This window comes from Vicia villosa, linkage group LG1 (assembly GCF_029867415.1).
Source record: "Vicia villosa cultivar HV-30 ecotype Madison, WI linkage group LG1, Vvil1.0, whole genome shotgun sequence".
Taxonomy (NCBI): Eukaryota; Viridiplantae; Streptophyta; class Magnoliopsida; order Fabales; family Fabaceae; genus Vicia; species Vicia villosa.
The window spans coordinates 107,846,334-107,869,215 of NC_081180.1; the positions used below are offsets into that span (position 1 = coordinate 107,846,334).

The 22,882-nt window shown below is 34.7% G+C and overlaps 1 protein-coding gene across 1 annotated transcript; it reads right to left on the reverse strand.

Moving 5' to 3' along the window:
• Positions 1 to 12,528: 12,528 nt before the first annotated feature.
• Positions 12,529 to 13,711, reverse strand: LOC131651082 (uncharacterized). Its single transcript, XM_058920755.1, has 3 exons — positions 13,570 to 13,711; positions 13,122 to 13,450; positions 12,529 to 13,020 (listed from the first exon to the last, which is right to left on the reverse strand). The coding sequence occupies exons 1-3, from the start codon at positions 13,709 to 13,711 to the stop codon at positions 12,529 to 12,531; spliced, it is 963 nt and encodes a 320-aa protein (XP_058776738.1).
• Positions 13,712 to 22,882: the final 9,171 nt, after the last annotated feature.

The window sequence follows — 22,882 nt, forward strand, 5'->3', positions numbered from 1 at the left end:
CATCTTCACATTTGTTTAAGCATGCATTCAAAGTGTTTTACAGAGTCCACAAACACTTTGATGCGATTACGAAAAAGAAAGTTCGCCAGCATCGATCGAAAATCAAGTCTGCTAAGAAAGACAATCAACCAATTTCAGAGTATGTTTTCAAGATTAAAAGCATTAAAGATTTACTTATTGTAATTGGTGACATGGTCACTAAATAAGCATAAATTTATGCAATTTAAGATAGTACAAGAGCGACATAAGTATGTGTATACCTCATTTCATGTTCTAGTACCATCCAAAAATAAGCATACTACGGAAACTAGAAGTAACTAAATAAACACCATGACAAACATTTGAGTTGCTTCAAATCATCTTTCATTTGCCTTTATCAGTTATTTGTTTATCTATAAAGAAAAGATTAAAACATTGGGTGAGATAACACATCTCAATGGAGACCTCACCAAATCCATAAATCCTCTCAAGTGGCTAACTTCATCGCCTGCAATATATTAACATTAACGCCAATGGTGAGAAACTCATAAGTGTCTTAGACGCTCAACATCTCAAAAGAAAAACTATGGGATATAATCAATTCGGTACATTAGAGGATATATATTATCCCATATATAACCCACAGATCGTAACAACAACGGTCCTCCCACATATAAAGTCTAGTTTATGAGATCATCAACATCCTACCAGGACTCGGTGAGACTCTCGCTATACATCCAAGCTATATTTTCAATAGAATAAATAAGTCGTATCACTCCCTATACGTACATCGACTATACCCTTTACCGTTTGGTTTTAAAACAAGTTAGAACTTACGATCTAAACTCTCCCAACAATATTTCTCTATCACTTTGATTCTTACTATAACTCATACAATATATCTTTCCTATTCTATTAAACATACATCTAGTTGCTATGGTAATTATTCTCCAAAAGTTTTTGTGTTTACATATCTCTTCCATAGAGAATCAAATGGTCATAAGGGCGGGGGTTAAAGTTTTGGTGACTTTCATTCACCAAACCAAATTAAGATAATGCGGTTTGGATTGGTTCGGTTGACGCTAAAAATCATCCGAACCGCGAGAGAAAAAAACGTGCGGTTTGGTTTGGTTCGGTTGACTTTTAAAAATAAAATCGAACCAAATCAAATTAAGATAATGCGGTTTGGATTGGTTCGGTTGACTCGTTTTTTTTTATTTAAAAAATTGAGCCATACATACACATATAGAATATATAATTTGGTGTTTTATCATTCATACATTTCGATAAAAAACTTATATTGTCGAAATAAGTTTAAAATTCAATATATAAAATTGGGTCTTACAAGTTTATAAATCTAAAGAATTATATACATAAAATTGCATTCTTAAATAAATATCGTACAAAGAATATAATAAAATATATATTGTCAAGTATTTATAAATGAATAATTGTTGTTTTAATTTTTGTTTTTTTGTTGATATGTAAATTAAAATAAATGTCTTACAAAGAATATGATAAAATGTACACACAATATTTGTTGATTTCTCTAAAGAATTAAAGAAATATATATTGGTTAGTAAGACTTTGTAATATAATGTGGTTTAGTTTGGTTTGGTTTGATTTCAAAATACAAACTGCAAACCGAACCGAACCACACGGTTTTGTTAGAAAATGACTCAAACACATTCGAACCAAATGCGGTTTTTAACGGTTTTGATTTTGTTCGATTCGATTTTGTAATTTTTTATTGGGCCGGTTCGGTGTTGAATACCCCTTCTAAAAAGGGCAAGAAAACAGAACTTGGGCCGACTATTGAGGAAAAAACTTTGTAAAAATTGAATCTACAGAGATTGGAAATTTTCTCTTGAATAATATATGAGAAATGAGAAATAAGAAATGAGAAATGAGAAATGAGAAATGAATGATAGTTATGAATGAGTGTATATTATATAGAAAAAGTATTAATCATAAAGTCAAGTCTTTGATATGATACATGCTAATGATATAATGTGCTTGAGTGTATTTTTGCCATCTCTTTTTCTATGTGATTCGAATTGGATTTCTCACATGTGAAGCATCTACATGTAATATTGGTGGGTCATTTGTAAAGAGTGTGTACCTTCAGTGGAGTTTCAGTAGAAGGAATCACAAAATATACATGTATTCCCCAATAAATCTTCCACATGCACGCAGCGGATAATTAGAAATTGACATAGATGTGACGGAATTATTTCTCGCATCTACATATATATCTACCTGTATTCCTCAATAAATTAGTAAAATTGATTAAAAAATTCCATTACTTAAATATTTAATATATACTTTTCCACATGGGAGTGGATTATGTGTATATGATAGAAAATATATTTGTAGCATTATTCATATAATAGGTAGTGGAATAATTGGATGGAGGCATTTTTTTGGTCAACATATATGACGCAAGTGCCCTCATGTTGGGGAAAGTGGGGTATGATTTTGTTATTTTCTCAAGCATTATGTACTGGTAGGAGAACGATGTATTTTTGTTTGGTTCTGATCATTGTAAGGATTTTGATGCGTGGTGTGGTGTATTTGCTCCTTGACTATGGGTGTTGTGTGATTAAGCATAAAAATATTTTAATTTCTTGAAAAGCAAAATTAAAATTATATTATCTCTACTATATATATATATATATATATATATATATATATATATATATATATATATATATATATATATATATATATATATGGCAAAATATCTTTTTTGTCACTTAACTATATCCCAATGTCAATTCTGGTCTCTTATCTTTAAAAAATGTCAAATGGTTCTTTAATGGTTCAAAAAGGACCACGTTTGTCCTTTTTGTCATTCCCGTTAGTCAAAGTAAATGGAATGGAGTATGTGGCATACACGTGGCAAACACGTGTTTATTTAAATTGCCTTGTGGGTTATTTTAATTGCCATGTGGGTTATTTTGTGTGAAGAATAAAATAAAAATAAATAATAATAATATTAATAATAATAATAGTAATAATAATAAATAATATTAATAATAAATAATAATAATAATAAATAATAATAGTAATAATAAAAAAACAATTATAATAATTATAATTATAATATTATAATAATAAATAATAATAATAATATAATAACAATAAATAATAATAATAATAATAATAATAATAATAATAATTATTATTATTATTATTATTATTATTATTATTATTATTAAATTGATTAATTAAATTAAAATTAAACTAGATTTGTTAAATTGATTAAAACAATGGATTTATTAATTAAATTAGAAGTAATTGACCAAATTTATTAAATTGATTAAAACAATGGATTTAGATCCATAAGAACTCCAATTTCTTGATCTCAATCTCAGTCCCCAAAACTTTTCATAAAGCTTTCTACCTAATTACTTTTCCCTTTTTTATTTTGCAATTCTAACTCATTTTCCTTTTGCAGATCTGTTAGTTTATCAAATTCAATCTCTTTTCATTAATCCATCACAAATCTCTTATGGCTTTTCTTTCTCTTTCCCCTTCATCGCGGCCGTCGTTTTCACCTCCGTTTCATTATACTACATCTGCCGTCGTATTTGATCTGTACCGATTCTTCTTATTATAGCGGCTATGAAGAAAAGTTGTGATTTGTTGAAGGATAGATTAGGTATGCTGCTGGTTTTGGTTTGTGGATTCTTGGTTTTTTGGTTGATTTTGAATCTGAAGTTATAATTAGGATATTTTCTTAAAAATCTATTGTTCTCAATTTATGTATTTTATGTTTCCGGTTTACAATTGATGAAATTAACATGGTGGTTTTCTTTGAGGATTTCGAATTCAAATCTTGCTTGCGTTTTTGTTGAATCATAACTCGCGGGAATCTGAAAATTCCAGATTTTCGTTCTGGAAATTTTCTTCATGGAGGACTTCATGTTAGGTTCACAGTTTTTTTTCCAACTTAGTTTGAAGCTTATAACATTCAATATTTTCCTATTATTAAAAATACTAATTGCTTATAATTCAGAAACAGAGAAATGTAAAATTAAGTTTTGTTGTTATTCTTGAAGCTTCAAACTATTTTCCATTTTTCAAGGGAGTTAATTGAAAGCTAAAACAAAAGTTGATTTTTAAATATATATATCTGAATTGTAAAATATTTATACAAATACAACATGGCCTAGACAAAACACCTTATATATCTGGTTTGTCATTTACTTACTTATTTATTATATTTACTGATTTGAAAATTAGATAAAAAGGATGAAGTGGTCTAGTGTTTGTCATTTGTTCAACTACCAACATACTTTCTTGGAATTTTGATGACATTTATGAAATATATGCTAAGTCAGATGCCACGCATACAAAAAGATGCCATATCGGATGCCACTCATGCAAAAGTTAACGTTGTTTGTGAAAATTAGACGAAAAGGACTAATGTGGACCTTTTTGAACAATTAAAGGACCACTTTGACACTTTTTAAAGATAAGAGACCAGAATGGACCTTGGGGTATAGTTAAGGGAACAAAAATGATATTTTGCCTTATATATATATATATATATATATATATATATATATATATATATATATATATATATATATATATATATATATATATATATATATATATAAGGAGAGATCAAATTATACTCGAAGAATGTTCACATCGAATAAATATTTTTTAAAATTAACCGTTGGATTGAAGTATAATATCATATAGATCATACCTATAAAGTTTGAGATTAATATATATGATAGTATGTTTCAATCAAACTGTTGATTTTAAAAAATATTTATTCGAAATGAAGTTATTTAGCGAATGTAACTCGTGATGTAACTTTTCGGGTGTAATTTGTTACCTCATATATATATATATATATATATATATATATATATATATATATATATATATATATATATATATATATATATATATATATATGATGGAGAGAGAAAAAAGAATAACACATAATATCCACCATTTATTATAAAATCTAATAATTCATATTCATTATCATATTCTCACGTAAAAATAACATTCTCAAAATATACATTATATATATATATATATATATATATATATATATATATATATATATATATATATATATATATATATATATATATATATATATATATATATATATATATATATATATATATATATATATATATATATATATTATAGACTTTTTTAATGACTGAATACAACTTTCTAAACCTCCTCAAAACAATATTCTCTCTTTCTAAAAGTATGTCTCTTTATAGTGTATTTGGGAGTTTGAAAGGAAAGGGAGAGGAGAATTTTGAAAAAATAGATAGATTAGGTAAAAAGAATTGACTGATTGGTTGGGAGAATTTTAGAGAGTTTGTTGTTATTCATAACATCAAAAACTCTTTAATATGAGGAATTCAAAATTTTTATAGAAGGAGTATTTTTGGAGGGTTTACATGAAATTTTCAAAATATTTTTTTTTATAGTATTCGAAAAATTAATAATATAGTAATTTTATACACTCTTTTATCATTTTATATAAAATTATTTTTAAAAAATATTAAATATTTTCTTATATTTTTTTAAAAATTTATTTTCGAAAGTTTTTCCGTCCCCTCCAAACTCTCAAACATAACCTTAAACTCTACCATTGCTAATCACATTCACTTTATTTATTGAAACCTCTTCACAAATTATTATTGAAATTTCTGCATATCCTCTCTTTCCGGCCATTGTTGCCGCCATTGCTAATCACATTCACATTATTTATAGAAACCTCTACACAAATTCTTATTGAAATTTCTGCATCCTCTCTTCCCGCCCATTGTTGCCGCCAATTATACAACTTCAAGAGGTACATTGATTCTTTTGCCTATGTTATTTGTGGCATTATTACTTTTTTCCCGTGATGGTTACAAGACAATAGACATAAGGATAGAAACTGATTAATCATTGTAGAAAAGTTTTTTTTACAGCTTGTAATGGACCAGGATCTCCATCATGTGACCCTCAAACGAACAACAGAAATGGTAGGTATAAGCCAACAACCCCTTTTTACATGCACGTGTTCAACTAGAACAGAAAAATAAAACCTCAAAAATAGCAAACAACCAAAACAAAAAGAAAAAAAAGGACACTCTCATCAAAGGAAAAGACAAAACCCAGAACCAGCGCACCACTTGTCCTTTAAAATTGGCTTAAATACACTTTTCATCCCTGTAAGTTAGCGTGTTTTTGATTTTCATCCCTGTAAGTTATTTTTTTAGGTTTTAGTCCTTATATTTCAATTTCGTGTTCGTTTTAGTCCCTAAAATCAAAATTCGTAGGAAATTTCACAAGAAAGGTAACCTGCAGATTTTCCTGCGGAATTTGGCTTTAGGGACTAAACCTCAAGCAAAAAGTAAGATATAGGGACTAAAACCCAAAAAAATAACTTACAGGGACGAAAATCAAAAACACGTTAACTTACAGGGACGAAAAATGTATTTAAGCCTTAAAATTTTAAAGGACTAGAGTTCCTGTCAAATGTATCGTTTCCTCCATCTTATAAAGGTGTCATACTCATATTTAAACAATACGTAATTCTTAAAAAAATATTAAATATCTTGATTTTAATAATAAAATTAATATTATTTATTAAAATATTCATATTAATTATAGTTAATAAAATAACTGAATAAAATGAAATTTAATAAATAGGAATATAATAACGAAAAATAATAATAAATATTATATTAAGATAGTAAAAGGACAATTATTTAGAGAGAGAGAGAGAGAGAGAGAGAGAGAGAGAGAGAGAGAGAGAGAGAGAGAGAGAGAGAAAATACAAATAAGACAATTTTTATGAGATTGAGGAAATATTTTTTTGTTCGTTTACGCGTTTTTGTTGATTAATTTAGTCCAGAAATATTTTATAATACAATCAACCTATTAAATTATTAAAAAAAACATGTTTATTTTATGTATATATTATGCGTGCAATTGTGGAGACCAAATCTTCGAGTCAAAGAAGACAACAATAGACGATATAATGTTTTCTTAAGAGAATTTAACATTATTATTATGTGCTTAAGAATGAATTCGAATTTAGAAATTTTAGTTAAATTTAAAGAGATTTTTTATCATCTCATTCAAGTGTTCTTGAGTTAATAATATCTTATAATTGTCTTAAATTATAAAATATAAATTAGAAAAAACTTTTTTTAACATATATAATATATTCTTATAGTTGAAAAAAAAAAACATAATTAGTGACATGACATACATTTTATTTTAAATGACGGATAGATACCATTAACATATAAAGTGAGTACAACGAGCTTAAAAATCTTACTGAAATAATATACAAACTTAAAACATTTCCCTATTTAATAAGAGAATTTCTTTAGCCACCTCTCTATGGGGGTCACCCCAGCGAAAATCCCAAAATATCCCTGCTTCGGAAATAAACTTTCGAAGCGTTTTTTTTTTTAAAAAAAATTTCCATAATTCGGAAGTGCATCTCCGAAAACACCTCATGGGGGGTGTCTTTGGAGATGAACTTTCGAAAACACCTCATGGGGGGTGAATTCGGAAGTTCATTTCCGAATTATGCAGAAACTGTGTTTTTTTTTTATGTTTTATCTAAAACAGTCTCGCATTTTAATTAAACGTAAACGCCAAATAAAATAAGCAATAGATAAACTGAAAATACTAATATGATAAATAAACAAAAAAAATACTAATCCGATGAAAATAATATATACAAACCGAAACAAATAAAAATAGTGTGCTAAAGATACAATCCGAAAACAAAAAATAAATAAACTCGACCACTACTAGGTGTGCCTAACCCTCTCACCCTGGGCCCTCCTCTGCCGCCTGTACCCCGCCGCACGGCCCGCATCAGTGACGATCATCTCCATCACGGCGACTGCATCTGGACCGCCCTGATGAACGACACCTCGATCCAACGCGTCCCGCCCAAGCATCTTTATCCGCTGGAAGATCGGCAGGAGATCAATGGCGTGGTCATCCTCGGCCTGCTGGTTCTCCAGGATCTCCTCATGTGTTGGCCTAGGAGCGCTGGGAACGTCGGGTCTCAGCAGAGGATGGGACACCCGGTAGAACCATGTGACGTACCCCTCCTCACTGTGCCAGTCCTGTGTGACCCGAGTGAGACGGTACTCCTGCGGTACCACATGATGCTGCCAGTCCTCCCATATGGCAGTGAGCTGCACTCGGGTCACTGTGTCGGGAGCTGCCTCAAAGGGTGACCTGGGTATCCGCTGCACGAATCCGAACTGACGCATGCACCGCTCAGGGAGATACCGGACCATGATGCCGGTCCCGCATGCCAACCAGCCTGAATATAGAGCAATGCCGTCAAAGGGGATAATCTGAGCGTAGTCGATGAACGGCCTCCAGGTGACGTCGTCGTGCATCGTGCGGTCCAGGTACAAACGGTATGGTCCCACCGCATCGTTCCCCCTCTAGAGAGCGTATCTGGCGGCCCTGGGCATGGCGTCCACGTATGCAGGATCGATGTGAAAGCCGTGGATGCGGGAGAAGTAGGAGATGATCCAGCTCTGAAACAGAAACACGATAATGTATTAAAAATAAATACGAAACATAAATAAATAAATATGATAATGTGTTAAAATAAAACGTACCGTAAGTAGTGTGCAGGATCCGACCAACTGCCTCGTCCTCCAGTTGGAGGCCTCATTCAGCTTCTGGTAGAGGTATGCCAGAGTAGCTGCCCCCCAGTTCCACTGGTGAACAGTATCCAGATCCATGAAGTAGCGGAGGTAGGTCACGTCGACGTACCTGGCACTCTTATCCACAAAGCATGCAGCGCCTACCACATGCATGTACCAGCACCGGAGAGCGCAGCCGCGGTGATACTGTGTGAATAGCTCGTCACCCTCACCCTCAGCCTCGGCAGCCGCGTCCAGGTGGTGCTCAAAATAAGTGCTCAGTGTGGTGAACCGGACATGAGGCCCAGATGTCGTGACGCACTCAAAGTGAGCAACCTCGTGCTCCATGCCCAAATAGAGCGTCATCCACTCAATGGCCTCGACCCTCTGGATTCGGGAGCGGTGCAACAGTGGCCCTCTAATAGGCAGGTGGAGAAGACATGCACGTCGTGCAAGGTGATCGTCATCTCCCCAACCGGCAGGTGGAAAGAGGACGTCTCCTTGTGCCAGCGCTCCACAAATGCCCCTGCATGCCGGTGCTGATGGTGGTGTAACCCGTCATGCAGAGCCCGCAAAGCCCTGAACCTCGCACATGGTCGTTAAACCACTCAGCTGTTGGTTTAAACAGACTAAATATCTTCCGAGCGTGGTTCACCATTTTCAACGGCTCTCGCTCCTGTTGAAAAAAAAAACAAATAAACGACATATATTAAATAAGCGACATATATTAAATAAGCGACAAATAAACGGTTAAACTATAAAAAATGGTGACAATTAAACGGTTAAATTAAAAAAAATACCTCTCCCTCCCAGATCCGCCGAGCGACGTGATCGTGGTAGTGAATCAGCACAGAGGTGTCAAAGGACCCTCCCGGATAGCGGTCCTCCTGCTCATCCTCCTCCCCGGCTGGAGGGTCAACTTCCGGTACCCCCTCCGGCTCGTGGTAAGTCACTGCCGCCACCTCCTCCTCCTCCTCCTCTCGCTGGCGGGAAGAAGATGCCCGAGCCAGCCGACTCCTAGATCCTGAACCAGATGTACCCTCTCCCACGTCCACGGGAACTCGCACACGGCGTCTCCGGCCCTGCCCCCGTCCCTGGGTCGACGTTAGCTGCGCCGCCGCCCGCTCGCGTCTAGCCGATGCAGTCTGGGACTCTCTCCCCTGTCTGATGCGTGCTGGTTGGTTGCCTGACATGTTCCTGTAAACAATCGAAATCGATTAATATGCGAGACAAATGAAAAAACAAAAAAAAAAGAACTTCTGGTACAGTTCGGAAGTTCATTTCCGAAAACTGAGATGGAGGTGTTTTCGGAAATGAACTTCCGAAACACCTCTGCGCAGACCTTCAATACAGCCTCCAATGGCAGACCCAAATAACCTAAACCAAAACTACTTTTATGCCTACTAAACATCCTAATATCAGTACTAACCTATCTTAATGTGATTTTTTCAGTTTCTAAACACCCTATTAGAGTTTATTCAAATAGATCTAAAACTTGAAAAAACAATGTAGAACTTACCAATTAGTGTTTGATGATGAGTTTGGAAGAAGACTTGGGAATGCTCTTTGAGCTTACACTTGATTTTGGCAGAAAATTTGAAGAGGGGTTGTGTTTTGATTTGAGTTAGGATAAATGAATGGGGGAGGGGGAGTGTTTTGTTAAATCTGCAGAACGCGCAGTATTTCGGAAGTGAACTTCCGAAATGCTGTTTTCGGAAATGAACTTCCGAAATAAGACAATTTTTTCAAAAAAAAAAGCGCTTTCGGAGATGCATCTCCGAAAACGCCTTTTTCTTGCATTTCGGAAATGAACTTCCGAAGTCAGGGGTAGTTTGGATTTTTCACCAGAGGTGGACTAGAAGACATGGGGGTTGATAAAGAAATTTTCATTTAATAATAACATAAACGTAAATCGTTGCGATGTTTTTCCTTTGCTAAGCATCATTTTAAGCATTCGTTCTGTTTGAAATATTGTTTTACATAGTAACAAAATATAGACTTTTAAGAGTTTTTACATATAACGAATATGTAGCAGATCAAAGATTAACGGCTTTATTTTAAAAAAAAAATTAAGACAAAATATAGTAATGGATAAATTTGGTTCATTTATGTGAGTATATTGATTTTATTTAAAGTCAGAGTTTTAAAGCTCTGTATGATCAGATCTAACATATATTATTAATATCCAATAAAATTTAAACTTTAAAATTTGACAGGAGCATATTCTCAAGACTAGGGATGGCAATGGGCAGCGAATGGGTAGGGTACTATAGTACCCATCCCCATACCCGCGGTTAGAAAAAATTCCCGTACTCGAGCTCATACCCGTTTGGGTAACAACTTTAGCACCTGTACCCGTGCTCTCTGGGTATATATGTAGCCATACCCGTACCCGTTACCCGCATTTCTAATAAAAATAAGTATATCAACTATAAAATATCATATCATTTTAAGTTTTTAGTATCATTTAAATATTTTCAAAAAATTTATTGTTAAATTATGAAATAAACAAACATTTATGTTACATATGTAATGGTTTAACATCAATGTATTTTTGAAAATTGATAGACATTTATCTTAATATAATAATATAAATCAAAATATATATATATAATGTTGTGCGGGTATGGAGCGGGCTGAATACTAAGTTGACCATACCCGCTTATTTAAGTGGGTAATTACCCGAGCTCGTGCCCGTATCATTTATGCGGGTTTTTACCCTATCCATTATTGATATTTTTGTGGGTACCCACCGGGGATGGGGCAAATTGCCATCCCTACTCAAGACTCAAATCTTTATTATTAGACTAATTCTTAGGAGTTCTATTGATTCATTAGTAGAAGATTAATAGTATCAATTTTATTCTCTAAAGTGATTTAAGCATACCTTTTAATTAAGTGCACCACATTTAAATCATGTTTTGCATTAAATGCTATTTTGCATGCATTAAATTGAACCCTAAAATAAAAAGTCATTGTAAGTGGTTGAAGTCAAATTAATAATTATTTGAATCAAGAAATATACATGAATGAATGATTTCTATCATATCAACTTTAGGCTATATTTAAATAATTTAAAATTAACTGAGTAGAATGGAATGGAGCGGAATGCAGCATAACATAAACTTCACTATATTGTTCAGATATTTTAGTATGAAACGGAATTAATATTCTATTCTACTGTTTGAAAATTCAACCAGTAATATTTTTCTTTTTCAACTTTCTAACTTAAAAAACTTTCATCTCTCATATTTATCATGATTTTTATTTCTTAGTATGGATCAAGAAGAAAATAACAATTTTTTTAATAAAAAAACTACAAAGCTACTATCAACTCAAGTTCTACACTAGAGAACCATAAAACCATCTTAGCGCTTTTACAAATCTCATAATGATCTTCAACAAATCACAGTATAAATTCTTTAACTTCTATTCAAATATATTTCGTGCGATTTGTAAAATTCTCTATAATTCTAATAAGATTATTTTTAACTAATAAAAAATAGGGAATATATATATATATATATATATATATATATATATATATATATATATATATATATATATATATATATAATTAAGAAATTCAAAGTTTTGGATATTCAAACTACATAAACAAAACAACTGAATCAAGTACCGACTGTCTCACAAAAACTGTAAAGTAAAGAGTTTTTTTTTGTAAGCAAGAAATATATTGATATGAGAACCCAAGTTCTCCAAACTTGTAACAAAAAGGATCGAAAAAGGATCTGAGATACAACTCAACACAAAAGGCTCAAAAAAATTACACACCAATTGATACTTATGCTAAGTAAAACAAAGGATTTTTGTTGATCTCGCAGAAGTCGCAATTGGGATGGTTAATTTTTCCTATGTAACCTCATCTCCAAGCCAAATATTTAATCTCCCACACAATATCCGAAATATTCCACGTGTCTCCTCTAAAAACAATACCGTTTCTAACCGTCCAAATAGTCAACCATAGAGCCAACCAAATAACTCTCTCCTTGTCTTTCTTAACCTTTCTAGACATACAAAAAGTTGTCCATTGTAAAAAGCTTTCCTTAAAATCATTCAAACTGAATTCTTCTAACCCAATCCACATTGTCAATTCTTTCCAAATAAGAGAAGAGGAACCACATAGTAAGAAAGAATGAATAGAGGATTCTTCAACATTTTCACAAAAAACACAAACAGAGAAAGAAGAAGGGTGCATACCTCTAGAAGCTAGGCGATCGTAAGTAGGAAGAATATTTGAGAAAATCCGCCATCCGAAAACTTTAATTTTAATAGGAACACCCATCTTCCATACTTTCACTAGTGCAACATCAAATTGATTGATCGGCCATACGGACAGTTCTGGATGTTGATGCTATTAAAGAAATTGCCCACCGAGAATTCATTCGAATTTGCATTTTTCCACACTGCTACGTCAGAACGGGAGACGTCTAACGAGGCATGCTGAAGAAAAACGGACATTTGCAGCATCGCAGCCACAACACTATCTTCTGACTGCACAGCCGAGGCTGGAAGTTGCTGCCAGGCTGCTGCAGCACTGCCATTCAGCAGCAGGGCGGGACCGATAGCGAGGTCTCCCCACCTCCAAGTTCCGCCGGACCATCCTCCCGTTGCCGCAATTGAGACATCCTGTAATAATGAAACTGAAAACAAAGAAGGAAACATGTCTTTTATCTTTCCATGATTCAACCAAGAAGCTTGCCAAAACGGTATTGAGAAACCGTTTCCCACCTCAAAACAGCACCTATCATTAAAAACTTCCTCCTTGAGATCCTTCTCAATCGCTAATAAGTCATCCCACCTGAAGAGGATTGCTTCCAAATTGAACGACGACCACCTGCTGTAAAAATCCTAATTATTATGTCTTCGTATCTCGCCTTCAACACATTGTGCTACAAAGTACCGGACTCCTCTAATATTCTCCATTTCCACTTGCTAATAAGGGCCGCATTAAAGTCTTCAATCCTTATCAAACCCAAACCTCCGTTAGCTACCGGCAAACACACCGTTTTCCAATTTTCCCAATGAATACACCTTCTATCCATCTTCCCTCCCCATAGAAAATTGATTTGAATCTTGGTAATCTCCTTAATAATGAACTTCGGTGCTTTGAAAAAAGAGAGAGTAAAAATAGCTAAACTCCCTAAAACCGATTTAAGGAGCGTTAGCCTTCCTCCGAAGCTTATATTTCTTCCTTCCCAACAAGATAATCTCTTTCTAATTTTTTTCATGAGCGGGTTCCAAGTCCTAATCCTCCTTGGGTTACTTTCGATAGGGATTCCTTGAAAAATGAATTCGTTTTCTTCACGTCTACACCCTAGGAAAGTAGTAGCAATATCTAAAAAAAGACTTGTCTATGTTGATTCCTATTAGTTTTCTCTTGTGAAAATTGATGCCTAGCCCTGATATAAGCTCAAATCCTCTCAAGACCACCTTCATGGCCCAAAGGTGATTCCAACTACCATCTCCCACCAAAAGTGTATCATCGGCAAATTGAAGAACATCGATGAAACACTTTCCTTTAATAGAGAAACCCGCATACCCTCTATTTTCCACCGCCTTGTTTATCCTCCGTCTCCCTGGTAGAACTGATTGGGAAAAAGTTCATCCAGAGTTATTTACTTCTGGAATAGGCTCACTTCACTCTACAGATTTGAAGCCTTCGTACAGAGTTTGGGCAAAGATCATTCTGGGATTTTTCTATCACAGAAAAGCTACAAATTCTGCAACCTACATAAGTCAGGATCAGCAGTTCATTCTGTACTACATTGGAAAAGGGTATGAGAATCAACCTGCCTCAAGTTCTATTCAACCATCTGTGTACTCATGTCATAGAATCAAGGGAAGCAGAACGTCTGAAGTATCCCAAGATTAAGAAGAACACCATTCCTATGGGAAGATTGGTATCAGACATTCTGACTGAGAGTGGTCTGATTGATACTCTGAGAGCAGCCGGCTCTAATCAAGATCTGATTGTTGTTCGTGGGAGTATTCTAACTGCTCAGTCTTTGAGAAGAATGCAGTTGATTCAAAAGGTGACCACCACTCCTAAGGTGTTTCCTGATATTCTGACCAGAAGAACTCCAGTTGCTGACTTCCCTCAGATGTTCAAGGAAGAACTATCAGAATCAGTTCAACTCTATCTGGAATCTTGTGTAAGAGACCAGTCAGAAGTTGACCCTGCATGGATTCGTGGAAGAAATCTTCCATCTTTGGATGAGTTAAAGAAAAAGGATAAGAAGAAGAAACAGAAGAAGCTGAAGAGAAAGGTCACAGAAGAAGGTCCTACTGCAAAGAAAGCCAAGAAGCAGAAGAAACCTTCAGGTATTGTTATCTCTGACTCTGTACCTGTTAATAGTTCTGAACACGTATCAACAGAGTCCCTCAAAGTTCCTAGAACATCTAAACCGTTTCAAAAGCTCTTTGATGAAATTGATAATGTAGACACCTCCAGTTTACATTCTACCTCTGACCTTCCCTCTCAGAAAAGGCCATCACCTTCTGAACTTCCATCCTCTTCCACCACCACTAAAAGAAATCGTCCACTTCTTTCTGATCCAACTTTGAACCCCCAACCTCTAGCTGTTGTCTTTCCACAAATTCCATCTGAAAATATCTTTTCAACCACCTCTATTCCTTCTGCAATCTCACCAATAAATGACCCTTCATCTACCTCCACAAGTAGATTCATCATCCTCTCTATCCTCTTCTACCACCTCTGCTTTGTTCTCTAGAGAACCTGAACCTTACTTTATTCTTAACCCAGACCCCCTATCACCTGTCTCAGAATCAACCCTCCAAAACCCTTTGTTGATATTCATTTTGAATTATTAAAGTATAAGGTACGGACAGGGTTAGATGCTCTGAAGGCTGCTCATAATTCCAAGTTGGATCATGTAGCTGCTGGGAAGCTCTGGAGAGCTTTTGGTGAGGATATACAAGAAGGCTTTCTGGATCTTCAGAAAGGTTGTTTGGCTGATGCTCCTAGTCCTGTTGGACTCTGTTTGGAGTATGATGATGGCAAGTATTATCATCCCATCACCAACTGGAAGCCTCTAGAAGAGAAGCAGTTTGTTGATGAGTTAGAAGAAGAAAATCCTCTGGCAATTGTTGTGTGGAAGCCACATCCATACAAAGTTCTGACTGGAGATTTTCAGATGATGTTCAACTGGTTCAGGGAGAACCCTCTGGAGAAGGCCCCTAATATGGTTTACCCAGAAGTTGAGTATCCTCCAGAACCTGAGATTCCTGTGTTTAAAGAGCAATCTGCTGAAGATATTCCTGTCGAGGAAAATCAAGAATATGCTACAATGGTTGAAGCTGATGCTACTCATCCTATTCTAGAAGATAGCTCTGTTGCTACTTCTGCTGGTCCTTTTGTTCTGCTGAACACTCTGAAGGAACTTTAACATAATTAAGCTACCTTAGCTTGTCGTTTGACAAGCAAGATGACACTAATGCTGAAATCAGAACTTGGATGAAGAACCAAGAAGAAACCTCCAAGAAGCAAGCTGAAGACACTTCTGAGATTAAGAACCTTCTGGCCGTCTTAGCCTCTAAGTTTAGCCAGTCATATTCTGTCTTTTTCTTTGTTTTTGCATCTGTTTTGCTTGCATTTGCTTTTGTATTCTCTTCTGATTCTAATCAATGAAATATTATCTTTTTCTTTCTTCACTCTGTGTGTCTTTCATCTGAATATTTTATACTTTTTGATGTTATGACAAACAGGGGGAGAAACGTGATAGTTGAATTGATTTATAATATCAGTTGTCGGGCTTAAGTCTCAACATTCCTAACAATTATTTGCAAGTTTTCTGTCTTTGATAGTTTTTGCAGGAATGTGATATTTTATACAAGCTCAATATGAAAAGCAAATACATGGGGAAAAGCAATTCTAAAGCTCTTAAAGATTTGAAGCAAGCTTAGTGCTCTGAAGCTTCAAGATAAGAAGCAAGAAATGCTGTGATCAAACCCAGAAGCTCTGATACGAGAAGTCTCAACATCTGATGGCTCAGATTCATAGAAGACTGAAGATAATAGAGCTCTTATACAAGTGATCACAAAGAGAAATTCAAAGCTCTGAAGCTGTCCAATGGAAGCTCTGAAGAGAAGCTTTGAATGTTCTGAAGTTCTAAGTTCAACGTGAAAGTCTCAACTGAAATGGAAAAATACTCAGGGAAGTCTTTTATTTAAAATTCTTCTAGTATTAATTTCAGGGGGAAATTGTTAATCTCAGGGGGAGACATATTCACACACATTGAATTATATGCTTATGCTATATCTGTGAAATTGTCTTTGTTCATCTGATATTCTGGATACAAATTCATATCAATTATATATGTTTTTTGTCATCATCAAAAAGGGGGAGATTGTTAGAACAAGAAATGTTCTGATCAATATTCTTAGTTTTGATGATAACATTATGTATGAATTTTGTATAAGACAATGTGGTACTCTAATCCTTTACGTTTTGCATTTCAGGAAAAGTATAAAAGAGTATGCACAAATCAGCATTCAGAAGCACTGACTCAGAAAGTTCTGGATGGCTTCATCAGAACATGCTCTGGCAAGACATCACATGATGGTCATGTAGAATCAGAACATGAACTGGAAAGCATCAGAAGATGACAGTCAGAAGTATAAGCTCTGAAGCTCTGATGGTATCACGCTCAAATCTCTTCAAAGTCCGAAAGACAGAAGATTCTATGCACCAAAGCTGATGACTCTGATATTCAAACGTTGTGATCTACAAAATCTGAGTCCAGAAGAAAGTACAAGATGAAAGGATGTAACGTCAAATCTCTGACTGACAAAAGGAACGTTAGAAGCTACAAAAGGCAAAGTCAGTAAAAGCAGCAAAAGCATGGCTTGAGGTAGTTGACAAAAGTGTGAAACATTAAATGCAGCGTTGTACTGTTCACGCAAAGCATTAAATGCTCCCAACGGTGATTTCCTCTCAAGCGCCTATATATAGAAGTTCTAATCAGAAGCAACACACAACACTTGTGCAAACTTACAGAAATGGTGTCAAATTCAAAAGCAAAATAACTTCATCTTCAACCTCACAACTCTTTGTTATATTTAGTGAGTGTTAAGAATAGAACTTAAGAGAAATATCACAGTTGTGATTACAACTTTATTAGAAGAAAGTCAAACTCTTGTAAACATTTATTTTACATTGATTGTAAAAGATTTCCTAGAGTGATCAAGTTGTGATCTGTAGACTCTAGAAGACTTAGAGGGTATCTAAGTGGAAAACCATTGTAATCAGTTGGATTAGTGGATTAAATCCTCATTTGAGGTAAATCACCTTGTCAGGGGTGGACTGGAGTAGTTTGGTTAACAACCAACCGGAATAAAAATAATTGTGTTCATTGTTTTTATCTTCCAAGTTTTTTAGTTACACTTATTCAATCCCCCCTTTCTAAGTGTTTTTCACTCCTTCACACCGTGTGTGCGAATCCACATAACCCTATCTTTGTCTATATCACTGGATTTCCACGGTTTGATCGACTTGAACCATTGTTTCCACCATGTATTGCCATCTGATATCAAGTCATGGATAAAGCCCTTTTCCATCTCTTCTAACAAGCATAAGTGAGCACCTAAAGGTGTCACCTTGATAAAAAACACTCCCTCCATCTCGAAGCTGGTTTGTACGTTGTATGTTGATCGAAGAAAAATGACTTCTCCGATGAAACTTTTTTTAGTCTATCTCTATCTTCTTTACAACTTTCAAAAGATAGCACATACTCTTTCTGAAAATCTTCCGCTTGATTACCAATACCATGTCTAAGCATGTCTGCGTGTGTTCCTCCTTTTTTAACTCCTTCCTCTTGACCCTTCCTAAAACCCCCTGTGCCCTCCAAATGTGTTTCCCCTCACCTGAACTTAGTATTAAATCCTCTCTGAGTTTCCTCAACTTGAACATCATTCGATTTTCCTTTGAATGCAATCCTCTTCTTCTTACCAAATCTAGGCAAGTTTGCTTGTATTTTCTTCCCATCTATTGTGAGGTTATCTATCCTTACCGCTAACATCCTCCCATCCTTCACATTTGCAAATCTGGAGAAACCAAACCTTTTTCCCACTCTATTCCTCTGTGGTGAAATCTCTACCTCTACCACATCCCTGTAACATCCTGCTAGGTCAAAGATATCCTTTGCCCTAACTCTATATGGGATTTCAGAAAAATAAATCGAGGTGATGCCCTTCTGCTCCTCTACAAAACCTCTGTTACTTGGATAACTATCCCACCTGAGCGTCACATACCGGAAGTTCTTCTTAACAACCGATTCCACTCCATGATCTGAATGAGATTGACGAAAAAGACTGAAAATATTAAGACAGACGGAGATGAACAGAGAGCAATTTCTCTCTCTTCATTCTATTTTTCAATTTGAACACTTTTATTCCATAAAACAACATCATACCTAATTTGTAAAAATTGAAAGAATAAAATGTGACATGAACATGAAGATAAATCAATAAATGTTAAAAAAACTATATTAAAAAAAAAGAGAAGAAATATTAAAAGTGAAAAATTAGATGACAAAATTGTAATTGTGTTTTTAATTTCTTTAATTCTGTTGTGTGTGTGGCCTGGTGGTGAAGGTTTGGGCCTTAAGAATGTGCTCCTCTCAAGGTCCCAGGTTCAAATATGACTCCATTGTTCCATTCTGTTCCATTTCATTTCATCTCTTTCCATCGATCCAAACAAACCCTTAGATTCAATATTAAAGATTTCCTTGACTCGAATCGCTGACTTAAATCTAAATGTCAAAATTCAAGGTTTTATGTTCTTGACTCAAATCCTATTTTCATCTGACTCGAATCATACCCACATCTTATATGGAGACAATAATTAAAGTAAAATATTAGGTGAATGTATTATGGAAAATCCCTCTACAATCATCGTATATGGTGTTTTTTTAGTCAAATGGCCTAAACATAAAATTTTAAGTGTTATTAGTTAATTATGTGATAAGGGATATTCGATTATGTTTGATATCTTGAGCTGCTAAATTGAATATAAGAATAATAAACAAAATTGTGTTTAACAATTCTAGAGTTGATAATATCTATATGCTCGGTTTATATGATGTTTCAAAGAGCAACACCAAATGTCTTGTATCTCTAAATGAGTAATCCTAGTTATGGCATAGGCATTTTAGCCATGTGAACTCTGATTTGATTAGTAAGATAATTTCTAAAGAAATAGTAGTCGGTCTACTAAAAATCAAATTTTCTAACAAAATATTTATGTGATGTCAGCCAAATGGAAAAGAAAACAAGGGTGTCTTTTAAACCAAAGACTTTTTTTCTACAAATAAATCCCTTGAGTTTTTCATCAAGATTTGTTTGACCCCTTAAGAACTAAGAGTCTAGGCAGTAACTATTATGGCTTTGTTATAATAGGTGAATCTTGGACACTATTCTCAACTCATCAGGAAGATACTTTTTAAGCTTTTATTCGATTTTCTAAGCTTGTCAAAAACCATTTTTACAAAAAACATTATTTCTTTAAAAAGTGATCATGGTGGTGAATTTGTTAACCATAATTTTGAATATTTTTGTAACAAAAACTGGATAGCCTGTAACTTTTCATGTTTGCGCACTTCATAGCATAATGGTGTTGTAGAGTGTAAAAATCTTGTTTTAGAAGAATTAGCACAAGCCATGATAAGTGAGATGGGTTTTTCATAACCTAATTTTTGACCCCCCTGAGATGACATATCTTCTGGATTTTCATCAGGTCAAAGCAAGTACCCAGAGCAGTCACTTCTTCATCTGGCATTTAATCAAGGATGTTCAAAGACAAGAAAACTCAGGCAAAGGATCAATCAATAGAAGGATTGGTCTCTAACACAATCATAGGACTCAAAAGCTTCACTTTTATATTCACCTATGATTGATTAGACACCCAGTCATCTGAGTGCAGGTTTACTCAGGTCACCAGACTAGGGTTTTTGAGCCTATCAAGGACTGAAATCAGGGATCACCTTTGGGAAACCCTAAAAAGCTACAAGACATCTATTAAAGACTTAAATCATCTTCAAATGATCCATACAATAAGATCCACTGGACATCACACCTCAATTCAAGATCCACAGTCACCAATTTCATCTGGTCGACAATTAGGGTTTTTAACCTAATTCATCTGGATAGTTGACTTTTAATCAGGGCATGGATCCAAAACTCAAGACATGATTCAAGAACCTCTACTACCTCAATATAACCCATTTACATCACTCATTTGAGGAGAAGATATTAATTCCACACAAAAGTCCAAAATCTCACTTTATCTGGAAAAAGTCAACTGTATGGGATCACCTTTGACTTTTAAAATTTTTGGTCAAACCATGACTTTCAAAGATCAAAATCATCAATATATGGATATTAAAGTCATTTGACCAAATAAATTCAAGAAGAATCATCAAGGAGCAAAAAGTCGGGAATTAGGGTTTTTGAGGGCATTGTGGGAACTCAAAATTTCACCTACACAACTAAAAAAACTTCCAACATGAAAGTTGTAGATCTTGCAAAATAAAACAACATCTTACATAGGAACTTTTTTCAAAAGATCAACCATTTAAGAGATTTGGAATTTTCAAGCTTTAGGTTATAAAAACTTAGAAATATTTCTAAGTGTTTTAACCTAGTTTTCATCCAACTTTGAGCTCATTTTTCACAATTTTCCCAAATGATTCTGAAGAAACCCCAAACTAATGATTTTAAGTAGATGTTTAGGGCTTTCCAAATTGTGCTCAACCTTCTCCAAATTCATTTTGAGCTAGGAGTTATGCTTGTTCAAAGTTGGCCTCATAAGGTGAAATTATAGGTCATGTACAAATTAGAACTTTGCAATTTTGTGCAAATGCCTTCTCTAAATGATGCTACCCGACCTCTAATACATCTGCAAGCACACCATAAATCCAATTTCATCATTGCATAAGGATTAGAGAAGATTCCCAAAAACAAAGGCATGTGATTATGTAATGATTACATTTAGGAATTTATGGCAAATTGATGAATCACCAAAGGAATCTTCTCACCAACCAATTAAAGCTCATTTCTGTCTCAGAATTGTCCCCTAAGATCAAGCAAAATAGAGGGCTAGGGGATTGATCAAATGGAATCAAAATTCTCATCATTGCATAAGAGATATTTGCAAACTTCCTTCATGGCCAAGAAAACCAAATCAACCTCACTAAGCAAGCTCACTCCTCTGCAACTATACTGAACCATTTGCCTATAAATAGGAGAGCATACCTCAGTAGAAAAACACACCAAAGCAACAGAATTCTTGCTTTCTCTCTTCTTTCTTCATACTTAGTTTTTTCAAAGGTCCTTTGGCAAGAAGACTCGGATTCTTCAAACCAAAGCTCTCTCTTTGAAAGTAAGTATTCAAACACATTGGGGGAAGCATTTAGAGGTGATCCAGACCTCTGGAATACTTCTGGGCGTGGAGAATCATCATCTTCACCTCTCACTTGGAGCTGTTGCAGTTGGGGTCGAGCAAGAGGTTCTGGGCACTTTCAGTCCAAGTTAAGCATCTCAACACCTTTCAGGAGGATCACTGAAGCTATTTGGATCGTTGCAACAACTTTGCAACACGCTTTGATCAGAGCCAAATCTTCATTTTTCAGGTAAGTTTCAAGAACTTCAAACTCTATAATTCACGCATGATAAATTAGAAATGAAGTTACCAATTGGTTTCTGCACCTTTAAGGATCATTAGCCCTCAATCAATTGCATCATATCATGCATATAGAGTATTTCATGTTAAATTTCAGTTTTAGGGTTCTTAGTGTTCATGCGTGCGAATTTTGAGTTACACTGAAAATAAATGAAATTAAAGGATACCATCATGATCCTCGTTCAAAAACGAGCAAAATCCATGTTTACATCTTTAAGTTTGGTTGAGAAACGAAGGAGATAGCAAAATTTCAAATCTTGAAGCTTGAGGTTGAAGATGAAGATGGTGGCGCCATTTTTTTGAATTTCCCAGAATTGAGTTTATTTTATTTTGAATGATAGATGTGTCATATGCGAATGAATGGTAGTGTCCCAGTGGTTACAGCGCGCGTCCAAAAGCCTTGCCTTGCCTTAGGTCTGGGGTTCGATCCCCCCCTCAGACCTTTTGTTCATTTATTTTCTTTTTTAGCTCATTCATTGCTTTGTTCTACATATAATCATATGGGCTCCCTTCTTAA